Genomic DNA, 12,232 nt, shown 5'->3' with positions numbered 1-12,232 from the left:
TACACCAATACCGTCCGCCGGTGCCTCCAGAGTGCTCTCTTGGCCATGGCCGGGTTCTTGGACGGCATTGGCCTGCACATCTCGGCTGCGAAAACTGAGGCACTCCTTGTGCATCCGCGCGCCAGTGCTCGCCGCACCACTGCCCCCATCACACTGCACGGTGTCCCACTGCCGTGGAAAACACACGTACGCTACCTTGGCCTCACCATCGACCACAGACTCCAGTGGAACAACGAGGTAGGCCGTGTACGCCGTGAAATGCGCCGTGTTGAGTGCTGTGTGCGTCGCACACTCGCGTGAGGCGACGGATGCCCCGCCTCCTTCGCGATAACCATTTGCGAGGCCATTGGGATGGCCAAGGTGCACTACGCGCTGCCCCTGTGCCCCCTGCGCCCCATCCAGTGGCATGCGATTGACGCCGACCACCGCCGAGTGCTCCGAATGTGCCACGGCCGGCGTCACTCACAGGCGAAATGCGCGCGCTCTACCACATGGAACGCCTCAACCGTGCACCGGATGGAGCAGCCATCATATCTCAGTTGCGCGCACTGCCCGACTCCCGTGTTGGCTTGCTACTCAGCACATTCAACGCCATCGTCACGGACAGCGCTCCAAAGATTCCCCCGTGGCCTCCCCCTCATCGGCGAGTGCCTCTCTCCATCGGGTTCGAGCTCCCGGAGGTCCGCTCCAAGCGGAACACACCCGCCTGTGCCATCGCACAAGAAGCCGCTGCAAGAATGGAACATGACCTGGAAGGAAGAGTGCAGTTTTTCACTGACGGCTCCGTGCTCCAGGACCATTCTGCGGCCGCTGCCTGCACGGCACCGCAGCTGGCATTGAAGCGCCAATGCCGGCTCGCCTACCTTGCGTCCTCCACCACGGCGGAGCTGGTAGGAATTCACCTCGCTGTTGACCTCATCCGTGAATCGGCGCACATCGATCGCGCCGCGATCTACACGGACTCGCGGTCGGCACTCCGCCAGCTCGCCAAAGAGGAGCCCCCCCCCCCCCCCCCCCACTCGCACATCGTGTAGCCCTTCAACTGCACGCACTGCGAGAACACGGTTGCGACGTGGCTCTTCAATGGATACCGTCACACATTGGAATCGAGGGGAACGAAGCTGCTGACGACCTGGCGAGGACTGCACATGACCCCGCGGTTCCGCTGACAACGTACGCGGACTCCGCAGATTCAGCACGCCAGAACATCCGGCGAGAGCTCGCTCGCAACCACCCTGATGCGCGCGTAGCCTCCGGCTGCCCCCCGATCCAGGTGGCCGTGGTCTGGCCCGCCGAGCGCCGGCACCGCCTTCGCGGTGCTCCCTCACCCCTATGCGGCGACTGCGGTGAGGAAGAAACACTCCAGCATCTCCTCATCTCCTGTACCGCTCTGGCTCCGCAACGGGAGCACCTCGCGCGCGCCTTCAGGAGGCAAGGGTTACCCTGCGCGACCATGAACGATGTGCTGCACCCGGCCGACCGTGTTCGCGGTGCCCTACGCGCGGTGCTCGAGTACATTGATGCCGCGCAACTCGCAGACCGCCTCTAGGCCGTGCTTAGCGCCTGACCAGCAACGACAACGACGGATCTCCCCGCTTCCTCTGCCCCCAGCCCTCTACCTGCTGTGACCTTCCCTTTCCTCCCACCATCTTCTCCTCCTTCCCTTTTACCCCCCCCTTCCCCTAAAGTGACGCGGTTGTGGTGTCCTCGACTGAGAGACAGTTACTGTGTCACTCCCCTACCTTTCTATTTTCCATTTTCCATCAAGAACCTCTTCTCCCTATTGGGATGCAGAAATTAGGTGCCCTTTTCCTTCTCCTTTCGAATCACTACCACCACCACCACGGGAAGAAGGGTTCGAAGATAAGACTCCCCAGTCGGGACGTATGTGGGGAAAGGACGCTCCTTCGGCGGCACTTCAAGGACAAACACACACAGCACATGGCCGCTTGCTTCAAGAGGGGACAGAACAGTGGTAATTGTTACTACCTTTGCCGCTAACAGCAACTAGTAGCTGTTACTACCCTAGCCGTTACTAACCAGAGGTAGTAAAATAAAGGTTGTAAGAAAAAAAAAGGTAGTAACTGATACTAACTGTTCATTTTGCCACATTATTTGCCCATTTAATAGCGGTCAAATTCATAAGGTCACATTACAACATGAACTTCGGTTAATCTTGCGTGAAGCGACATGAACGAGAATAATATACAGACATAACAAAATAACAAGTTCACTACGCGACAGTACTTGAAAAGCCACTCCAGGAGTATCTATAGCCCCTACGTATACCTTAGAGATGCATGTCTGGTACTTGTGAGCACCTCTGTTTCAGGATGAATTATCAAAAATGTGTACCTAGAGCACTCTACCGTACTATCTGATTATATGCGCTTGGGGATTATATGTGCTTTCTTTCTCTTAATTCCTTTCTTTTTCTATCTCTCTCTATTTCTCGCTTCCTCTTTCTTTCTATCTCTCTCTATTTATTTGATTCTCTATCTTTCTGTCTTTCTATCTCTTTCTCTCTCTGTGTACTCGTTTTCTCACCCCCTACAATGAATGAACGAATGAAAACAACTTTTATTAAGTCCAGCAGTATGCCATGCCATACAAATAGGCGCAGAAGATGAAGAAGAGGACGAAGAGAGCGTGTGTCGGTTCATGATGATGATAGTTTTCTGTTCGCTCTGCAAGGACTGACGGTCGGCTTAAACAGTTCCGCTGTTAAAAAATGAGACTTAAGTCCCTAGATTTTTCCCTGTTCTTTCAACGAGACGGCTGCGAAAACTTGCCGTACGCATGTAAACGAACGAATCACGTGCGGAATTAAACGCCCCTCCCATGTGCTAGTCCATCGCTTACTGCGCGTGACCGTTTATACTGCATTTACTGGCACCTAAACTATTCGGCGGAAGCCTCCTCCCGGGCGGTCTGTCTTCCCAAGCGCATATGTTGTGTGGAGCTCCGATGATTTGACGATAACCTGCATGTCCAACGCGAAAGGGCCGAAAGATCCACGTTTTTCTTGATCCGCTGTGTCTGGATATTTCGTGCTGACACTACACGCGTGCGTAAGCCGGGAACATCTACGACTACCGCCGTGAACCGGCGTTTGTTTGCGTATTCTGCCGCGTCCACGAATCGCGCAGTACTCTCCCCACCGAAGGAGCACAGCAGTGTCTTTGCATGAGCCTGGCGTCGGCCCCCATTATGTTCGGGGTGCATATTTCGAGGAAGAGGGGCAACTATTAGCGTGTCGCCGATGTCGTGTGGAATGGCTTGTTTCTGACCGTGTTGCACGTGGTAATTCAGGCCGAGCTTCTGCAGGATGTACCGACCCGTGGCTGTCAGGGACATGCGTTCGAGTTGCGAGACTCTGCGCATCCGCTATTTCCTCAAGCGTGTTGTATACACCCCCAGCTGTAGCAGACGAGTGGTACTCGTGGACTCCGGCAGGCCGAGGGCGATCTTGTATGTCTTGCGTATAAGGGTATTGAGTTTCTCCCTTTCAGTGACAGTCCAGTTGTGAAAGGCAGCCACATAAGTAACATGACTGATTACGAATGAGTGTATGAGGCGCATGACGCTGTCCTCCTTGATCCCCGTGTGCTTGTTTGTAATTCGTTTGATAAGGCGGGTAGCCGCTGTAACCTTGCCTTCAATCTTGCGGATAGTTTCGCCGTTTGACCCGTTGGCTGCTATATGCATGCCGAGGATCCGTATCTTCGGAACTTGGGGAATGCAGGAGCCGTCCTGCGTATACAACTGTATTAATTCACATTGGCGCGGTTCACCGGAAGGCCTGGACCGGCGGCGCGGGCGGTAGATTAGCAGCTCCGATTTGAGTGGCGATATTCGGAGGCCCATGTCTCGGAGGTAGTCCTCTACTGCAGAGACTGCTGCTTGTAAGGTACATTCTATCTGCCCGTCACTTCCCTTGTCGACCCACAGGGTGATGTCGTCTGCATACAAGGCGTGATGGAGGCCGTCAACCTCGAGCAGGTAGCGCGCCTGTAACGACTTTGTTAAATTTCGAACTGTTACGGCATGCAAGTTTGCTGAGATGTGAGGTTCCACCGCTATCCGTGGATGCATTCCAGATCAATCGAAAATTCGTCAAATATTGAAGTTCGTTATATAGATGATCTCGCGGAGGTAGCCTGCACGTCACGAGTTTGTTCAAATTTCAAGCTGTTACGGAATGTTAGTTTGCTGAGACGTGAGGATCCACTGCCATCAGCGGATACGCTACAAATAAAAAAAAAATTCGTTAAATAATGAAGTTCGTTGTATCCAGGATCGTCTCGATATGTTTATTTTTCTCATCCTTTCGTCCCAGCGGATGCCTGCTGAAGCTAAACGTGTTGAAAATTAATATGTCCGCTTCGCTTGAATGACCACTACATATATATTGCGTTTTGCACACGTGCACACAAGTACATATACATATACATGCACGCGCGTCATGATGAATACCGTTCAGAGGAGGAAATTAAAGACGCGTCGCGTTAAGGTGAGCGATGGTGAGACAGGAATGGTAAATGCGTATTTATGCGACTTTGTGCAGTGCGCAGGCATGTTCCATGCACTGGAATTCCCAATAGACATCCCAGGCCGATCGGAAGCATAGCCCAGCTGCGAGCGCGACTAATCCAGAATTGTTCGCGAATAGGAAATGCGCCGCACGCGCGGCCTCATTTGTATGCAGCTGCGAATACGACGCGCGCAAGCCGACAGGTTCGAGATAGAACAGCACCGATAGCGCGTAGCAATTCCCACGCTAGCCGCGCGCGCTTTTCGGCAACCATGCAACGGCGCGCCGAAGCTGTTTGAAACGAGATGAGCATCCGTTCAATGTCTCTGCGACTGGGAAAGTGGCTGCGAGTCATTAAAGCCGCAAGCGCGCATTGCTCGGCGGGCAGATCTGATAGAGACCGGCAGACGAGACGCGTTTTTGCTTTTTCTCTCCGGCGGCTCCCCAGAAGGAATGCACGATGGGCGACTGCGAAGGGAGAGACTTGGGTGGGGAGAGGCGCGCCAGCCAGCTGACCCTCTGTAACCTTGGAATTCTGAACCCCTCTTCTTGTCGGGCGCCCTCCTCCTCCCCCTTCTCGAGCTCTCTTCTTCAAAAGTATCCTCGCTTGAAAACCCGCCGCCGTCGCGTCATTTCCCCTCACCCGCGACTGGCCGGCAAAGATGGCCGCATCGAGAAGCTAGCGTCATTCAAGATGCGCGATCCCTTCGCGGGACGTCTCTTTCTACGCGCCGTGAAGCGATTTCCGCCATCGCCGACTGGTCGACGCAGGACTACCTAATGTCACCGCTACAGGCAAGTTGCATCGGCTCTTGCGTCAAGCGCGCGCGCGCGCGGGCCGCATTAGCGAACAGCTTTGCTGTCGCGCAGGTAAACAAAGCGTGCCGTTCCGCTTCGGCACAGCGGGGTCTTCTAATTTGTTCCGCGCTTCTTTTCAAAACTTGCGCTAATAGGAGGGCCGGTCGCAACACGCCCTTTCGCTTCAGCGGCCGCTTTGCGCAGCTGAGATCGAATAACGCGATTTGTCACGCGAAGGGTTCATCAACACTGTGAGGAGGCGCGGGGAAGAGTTGATGGGACAGAAACAAAAGTTTCTTGAGTAAGTGGCTCCCAAAGTGTCCACTTCCAGGATGGAATTGGGCACAACGAATCTTGAGACTTTCGGTTATCGCGAGGTTGACTTCTTACAATGTTAACGTCCCGTTTGATGAATCCGCGCATAGGACGTCCCGTAAGTGAATCACGCGCGCTGTAGCCAAGCAAGTTGGAGCATGCCGCAGACAAGAGGAAGAGGGGGGGGGGGGGGGAAAGGATTAGGTTTCTTTTGTGCTGGAAAGCTATCATTGGCCATGGAAGGCTATATATCTAGACAGAATATTAATGAGCATTAATCAGTCTTATAAATAGGGTAGCTATACGCAACAAATACGGCGAGATATTAAGAATACTGAGGAAGTTGCGTGGGCTAGAGTGTACTCTCTAGTCTCGCTACACAAGTATACATGACACCGCATTGTGCAATATATATATATATATATATATATATATATATATATATATATATATATATATATATATATATGTATATATATATATATATATCAGGCCCGTAGCCAGGGGGGGGGGGCTGCCCCCGAAATTTTTATGATACATGGTGTTTTACCGAAAATAAATAATGAAAATAGGCGTTTTCCTCATATAGTCAAGGCTTTCAGCAAGTGCCCCCCCCCCCCCGAAAAAAATTCCTGGCTACGGGCCTGATATATGTATATATATATGTGTGTGTGTTTGTGTGTGTGTGTGTGTGTGTGTGTGTGTGTGTGTGTGTGTGTGTGTGTGTGTGTGTGTGTGTGTGTGTGTGTGTGTGTGTGATTTTTTCTTTTGCCATTGCACGGTTGTGAAATTTGTAAGAAATGACAGTGAAAATTACTGGCACGTCTATTAGTCTGGGCATTCTAATGTGCAGTTCTGGATGCAGTAGTGTCATTTCAGCTGTGGAGATTGGGTTCATAATCCTTTTTAATGTTGGCATTTAATTAATATATTCTGCATGGTTTTACTGCATTGACATGTAAATTGCCTACTTACTCTTCAGTAATCAATAAAATGAAGAATTCATCCTGTGATTTAGAAATGCGTGATAAATGTAACAGCCCGTAATAATGGACGACCTAATATTGCATGCTGTAGTTTGTTTTCTTTATATCACTATTATTTTGCACTGTCACTATTTGGGTGCTTTACTGTGAAATGTCACTTTGAAGTAATTTGCAAAGTTTCAGTAAAATCAGGTTTGCTTTTCCTTCATTGAAAATAAATGGTACAGCTGCAATAAAAAGGGGATTATGGTCAACAGCTTTGACACAACAGCTGTCTTGATATTCAGCAGTTAGGAATGATTTTATTTGCCATGACAAACAAAAAAAAGGGAGGGTACTTAGAGTGAACTGTTTATGAAGATATTGAAGTAAAATTTTGGTTTGAACTTGAAGGAGTATTAGAAAAATGCTTGTGTGATTGAAGAATGTTCACTCAGTTATGCTTATATAGAAAAATCCCCGTGCACTTAGATTTAGTTGCACGTTAAAGAACCCCAGGCGGTTAAAATTTCTGGAGCCCCCCACTACTTTTCTTTTTTCTTTGGGGTATAACGTCCCAAAACCATGACGTGATTATGAGAGACGCCGTAGTGAAAGGCTTCGGAAATTTTGACCACCTGGGGTTCTTTAACATGCACCTAAATCTAAGCACACGGGCCTCAAACATTTTCGCCTCCATCGAAAATGCAGCCGCCGCGGCCGCGATTTGATTCCGCGACCTTCGGGTCAGCAGTTGAGCACCATAACCACTAAACAATCGTGGCGGGGCTATGGTGGTCCACTACCACGTCCCTCATAAACATATCATGGTTTCAGGACGTTAAACCTCAACAATTATTAGAAAAAGCCGAAGAACTTTATTTTTTTTCTCCAGTTCACCCTTTTTTCACCAGGTATATGTAATGGTGAAAATAAAACATTTTGATTGATTGCATGATTGATATGCATTGAGCTTACCATACTCACAAATGGTAAAATTGGATTGTTGTTTTCATTTGATATTACTCAAAACTACACACCTTCAAAAGAGCCAACTTTCTGCTACATTTGTGCATTGAATTCGGCATATGTTTAAGATTGGATAAATGTGTCAAGGTACACATACACTTAATCTAACAGAGCTGATTGGCAAATAAATACTTTTGGTTTTCCAATGCAAATAAGATATTCCTAAGCAAATATTTTGGTAATTGTTGTTTAACACAGGCACACCCCTTTCATACTCCTTGTGATTCTTTGATATCTGTGAAATACAACATTTGGAAGTTGAGCTTGTCCTGTGTGCAACCTTCTTTTGTGTCATGGTTTTTCTCACGTTCAATAATATTGTCATTATAGTCATATGAACCACAGCAGTGATTTACAGTGTAGTTATGAAAGCGAATATTGGGGGCTAATAAGGTCTCAAGTGAACTTCAAGATGGTGAGTGTTATAGGAAAAATAAAACAGTGCCCAAATTCAGGAAGTGTACTTGTACAAGTAGAGTAATGCAAATTATTTCTCTGGTAAAAATAATTCCATTGCTTCTACTAACAATAAGTTCAAGAAATTATTAGTTCTCATTAATATTGTGTCTAACAAAGAAAAACGAGCCCTTAAAAAGTCACTTTCTTTCCTTAATTTTTTATCAGTTATTCCTATAGTTGTATAGCATTAAAAAAAAAAAAAAAAGCTGATGTTACCAACTTCCTGTATGTTACACATTTGCAGATTTATGTGAAGTAAATAGGTGTAGAGTAGCCCTATGTGGAATTACTAAAAGTCACATTTGAACAGACCATGAGTTCTTGTAGTATATGATATGAAGCTCTAAGCCCAAGTATTTTAAGTTCAGCCTTAATGTTTCTGTAGACAATGACCTCTGTAGTGCATGTTAGGGCTTATCATGTGCATTGCAAAATGTTAGTAAGTCATGCTGTCATTTCTCATGTCACGAGCGATGTAGTATGTGTTATTTAACTTGCTTAGGTGTTTTGTGAGTGTTCGTAATTGTTCAGTACATTGTAGCCTAATCATTGCTAACTAATGTTTTTATTATATCAACGAGAGTATGAAAAATGGAGCTAGCTGAACACTTTATGGACAGCATGTGGATCACTAAGGTAGCAACTGTGCATATTGTTGCAGTGTTGTGATTCTGCTAGTTGGATGGCAAATGTAGTAACGATTAATCCAAAAGTTTGAGCATTATGTGCATAGCATTAAGTCAATCAGAAACCCTTCTAATCTCATTGGCTCACCTTGAAGTGGCTGCGATTGACCCTCATTCTAACATCTGATAATATGTGTGAACACTTATGTTGCTAACCATCACGTTTTCCTTAAAATTGAGCTTTGTCGTCTTGCATCAACTTGGTGATCAAGGAGGAGTCTTATATTTATGAAAGGCAACATTCTTTGTGCACCTGCTCATAACAGATACATCAGATGGTGTTACAAGTTATGTTATGCATTCTTTTTTTCACTCTCCAAGGGCAAACAAAGTAGATTGAGCCTTTGACCAGTGGGGATGAGGACTTGTCTGTAGTTTGCAATATTGGATGTAGTTGAACTTTCTGTTTGTGAAATTCAGCTTTGCAGCATATGTGTTTCTTTTGTAAGACTTTTGTGTTGTGTGTCTGTGATTACCCATGACATTCATAATCTTCCATATTCACATGAATTAATATGGAGTCTTTATTTCAGGAACATCATGGGCTTCCAGTTGTTACCTTGGGCAGTGCACCTATACCTGTTCACACACCTTCTCACTGCTGCCCTTATCTTAGAAGGTATGCCTCTAACTGCACTTTAGTTTGTTTTCAGTAAGATGCCACTCTTTGTGCCCTTCAAAACTAACACTGTTCATTGCATAGTTGTTGTGTTTAACATATGGATACCACATCTGCAGAAGCACAGGCTCAGAGCTATGTCACCATGTTTGGCTAAAAAGCACACTTCATTAAAGTGGTAACTATGAAAAGGAAGAGCACAAGTGCGTTTACATCCTTCGCTTTCTGCTGAGTCTTTAGACATGAAAAAAAAGCAAATTTGGAACAATTACTCATTTGAAAAGTGCTTTATCCTGTTCACACCAACGGGCAAAATCTTGTTCATTTTGGTCGGCTACCCGAACATGAGATTGCTTTCGTAGATTCCTGTATCTTCACCTTTGCATGCAATCTTGTCACCTAATGAACTGCACGAAGACATGCTACAATATGAAGGTTAACTCTGCAAGGATCTAATTTTTGCACTTTTGTGGTTACTATTATAGAGTTCATGAATACTAAATCTTGTTCTTCTTATCAGTTTAGTTTGCACAGTACAAAATTCAGCATAGCAGTGCTGTGCAACTTTCTGTTCCATGAAATGAGTGCCTGTTAGTGTCCAAAACTAGTTTCAGCTAAAGGTTGAAAACATTGAGCTTGAAAATAGATTGCTTTTAGACTTCTGTAGTTAGTCTAGACAAAAACATCTTTAGGTCACAGGGCTATTATTTTGCTCATGTTTTCTTTTCTAGCCCAATGTTTTGTAATCGATGCTGATTATGTTGAGAGTTTGCGAAAACACTACCTAGACGATCTTGCCTGTTTTCATGACCATCATTCTTATAATATGCTTATCTGTCTGTTGCAGACCAAGAGCTCAAGTTTGTGGAGGAGCCAAGCTCAGTGTTCGTTGATGCGGAGAACCATGAGCTGGCTTCTTTCCGCTGCTCAGTGTCGCCCAAGGTGGCCGGCATCATCTGGCTGCAGAATGGCACTGTCCTGCCCGAGGGTGCGGCCAATGTCGTCAAAATGTCCAGGCACCGCTTGCAAGTGCTGGTCAGCGGCAGACCGGCCAACGCATCCGGACACCATGCACGCCACTCGTACCAGTGTGCTGCCCAGATGGGGGAGCTCCTCATCATGAGCACTCCAGCTACTGCCATTGTTGCCAGTGAGCACCTTTCTGTCATGCCTTGCTGCTAGGGAGGAAGGAAAAACACTAGCGTGGAGCATCTTGCGACCATCTCGAAGTTGTAAAGGAGAGGCTGTAAAGGAGAGGCTCATGGGAAATTGGCCCATGTGGGCACAATAGGCGATGGATGAACTCTAACCACTAAGCACACAGAGTGGAGGTTGTGAGGGTTGGTTAAGACAAGAGCTACTTCCGATGAGACATTGCCTTGGAAGATCCGAAAACCATGGAGTGCCCACTTCTCTAATGTCAATGCACAGGCAAGCCCTTGGGGGAAGGAGGGGTTGCGTCAGAGTGGAATGGCTCGTCAAGCCTGGTTGCCTGAGGTCACACTCATTTCTAGTTATATCTTCTGCCAGGCTCGCTACGGATTAATTCGTTGTGCCTTATTTTAAGCTATTCTATGGCTGCTGTAGCGGATGCTGTTGGACTAACTCTGCACACTGTTAAGGCGGTTTGCAACAAAATTTTAGAGAGCAGTGAAAACTGTCCAGAAGACAATTAAAAACAGGCAGTGTATATATAAGGTAGTCTCCTTGAAAAATTTTAAATTCAAAATGTGAGTGCCTCATTTCTAAAAACTAGCAAAGTTATTTGTTTTTTAAACCTAAAATGTGAGAACTGTTGCCACAACTGCTTGCCAGAAACGAAGTATAATGCAGAAAACTTGAGAAACACCGTAGAGCTTGGGCATGAGACCTTGAAAGTTAGCTGGTGACAGCTGAGTGCTGAAAGTCTTGTGCGCCATACTATGGAATTTTTGCGCATTCCTTAACCACCAAGTGCCTGCATCATGTGCTTAGGCACTACTGAAAAGCTTTTAACAACAAAATTCGGCAGTTACCAGCCCTGTAGCATCGCCAAGATTTGGTTGAAGGTATTGTCACGTGGTCGTGACATCGATGAAGACAGCAGTCGGCGTTTGCAGGATGAAACTGTTTATTTTGCCGAACTTGTGGCCGGAAAATGAGAACTAGAACTACAGCAATACACGCTGTACAAATATAGCGGCGAACAGGGCGTCGTCCGTCGATCAACTGACAAGCGGTCAATCGCATCGGCTTTTATACAGGCGGTATCGAACTTTCCAGCAATATCGCTGGTGGCGGCGTTATCTCTAGACAAAGCTGGAACGTTCGCGTGCGGGGCGCAATCTTAACAGAACGATCTACTATAGACGTGAAGCTTCTCGAACAATGCTTCGCGGACAGCGTCGAGCGTTGATAACCGTCCCTGCCGGTCAAACCCGAATACATCAAAACAAGACAAGAAGTGGGCGTGGCATTGCCCCCCTCTGAAAAAGCATCGTCCCGATGCTTGTGAAAGAACATAGAAGAGAGAAAAAAAAACAAGTGCATACAAAAATAAATTACAATAACAAAGGAAGAAAAATAGAGTCCCCAGGTTCGCTAACGCGCAAAAAACGGCTTAAGGCGTACGACATGGACGACTTCAGGTCGTGCGCGGCGTCGCTGGGAGTTCGTAATGCCGTCCGGGATCACCTCGTAGTCAAGAGCGCCGAGGCGTCGAAGAACCTGGTATGGCCCGAAGTATCGCCGAAGGAGTTTTTCGCTAAGCCCACGTCGGCGTATCGGCGTCCAGACCCAAACACGGTCGCCGGGCTGGTATTCCGCGAAGCGTCGTCGAAGATTGTAG

The 12,232-nt window shown here is 47.2% G+C and overlaps 1 protein-coding gene across 2 annotated transcripts in view; it reads left to right on the top strand.

Annotated features, from left to right (window-relative positions):
- The first annotated feature begins 5,138 nt into the window (after positions 1-5,138).
- Positions 5,139-12,232, top strand: part of LOC119393785 (cell adhesion molecule-related/down-regulated by oncogenes) — a 55,939-nt gene continuing 48,845 nt past the window's right edge. Inside the window, exons 1-3 of one of the 2 annotated variants that reach the window (XM_037660942.2) lie at positions 5,139-5,329; positions 9,320-9,405; positions 10,253-10,555. In XM_037660942.2, coding sequence (XP_037516870.1) covers positions 9,327-9,405; positions 10,253-10,555 — 382 coding nt within the window. In that variant the 5' untranslated portion in view covers positions 5,139-5,329; positions 9,320-9,326. The remainder of the gene's footprint in view (positions 5,330-9,319; positions 9,406-10,252; positions 10,556-12,232) is intronic. The other variant, XM_037660941.2, reaches the window with a different exon arrangement.

The sequence above is a fragment of the Rhipicephalus sanguineus genome, chromosome 5 (assembly GCF_013339695.2).
Source record: "Rhipicephalus sanguineus isolate Rsan-2018 chromosome 5, BIME_Rsan_1.4, whole genome shotgun sequence".
Lineage (NCBI taxonomy): Eukaryota > Metazoa > Arthropoda > Arachnida > Ixodida > Ixodidae > Rhipicephalus > Rhipicephalus sanguineus.
Note: the sequence above shows the minus strand (reverse complement) of the source record. Positions and strands in the feature narration are given on the sequence as shown.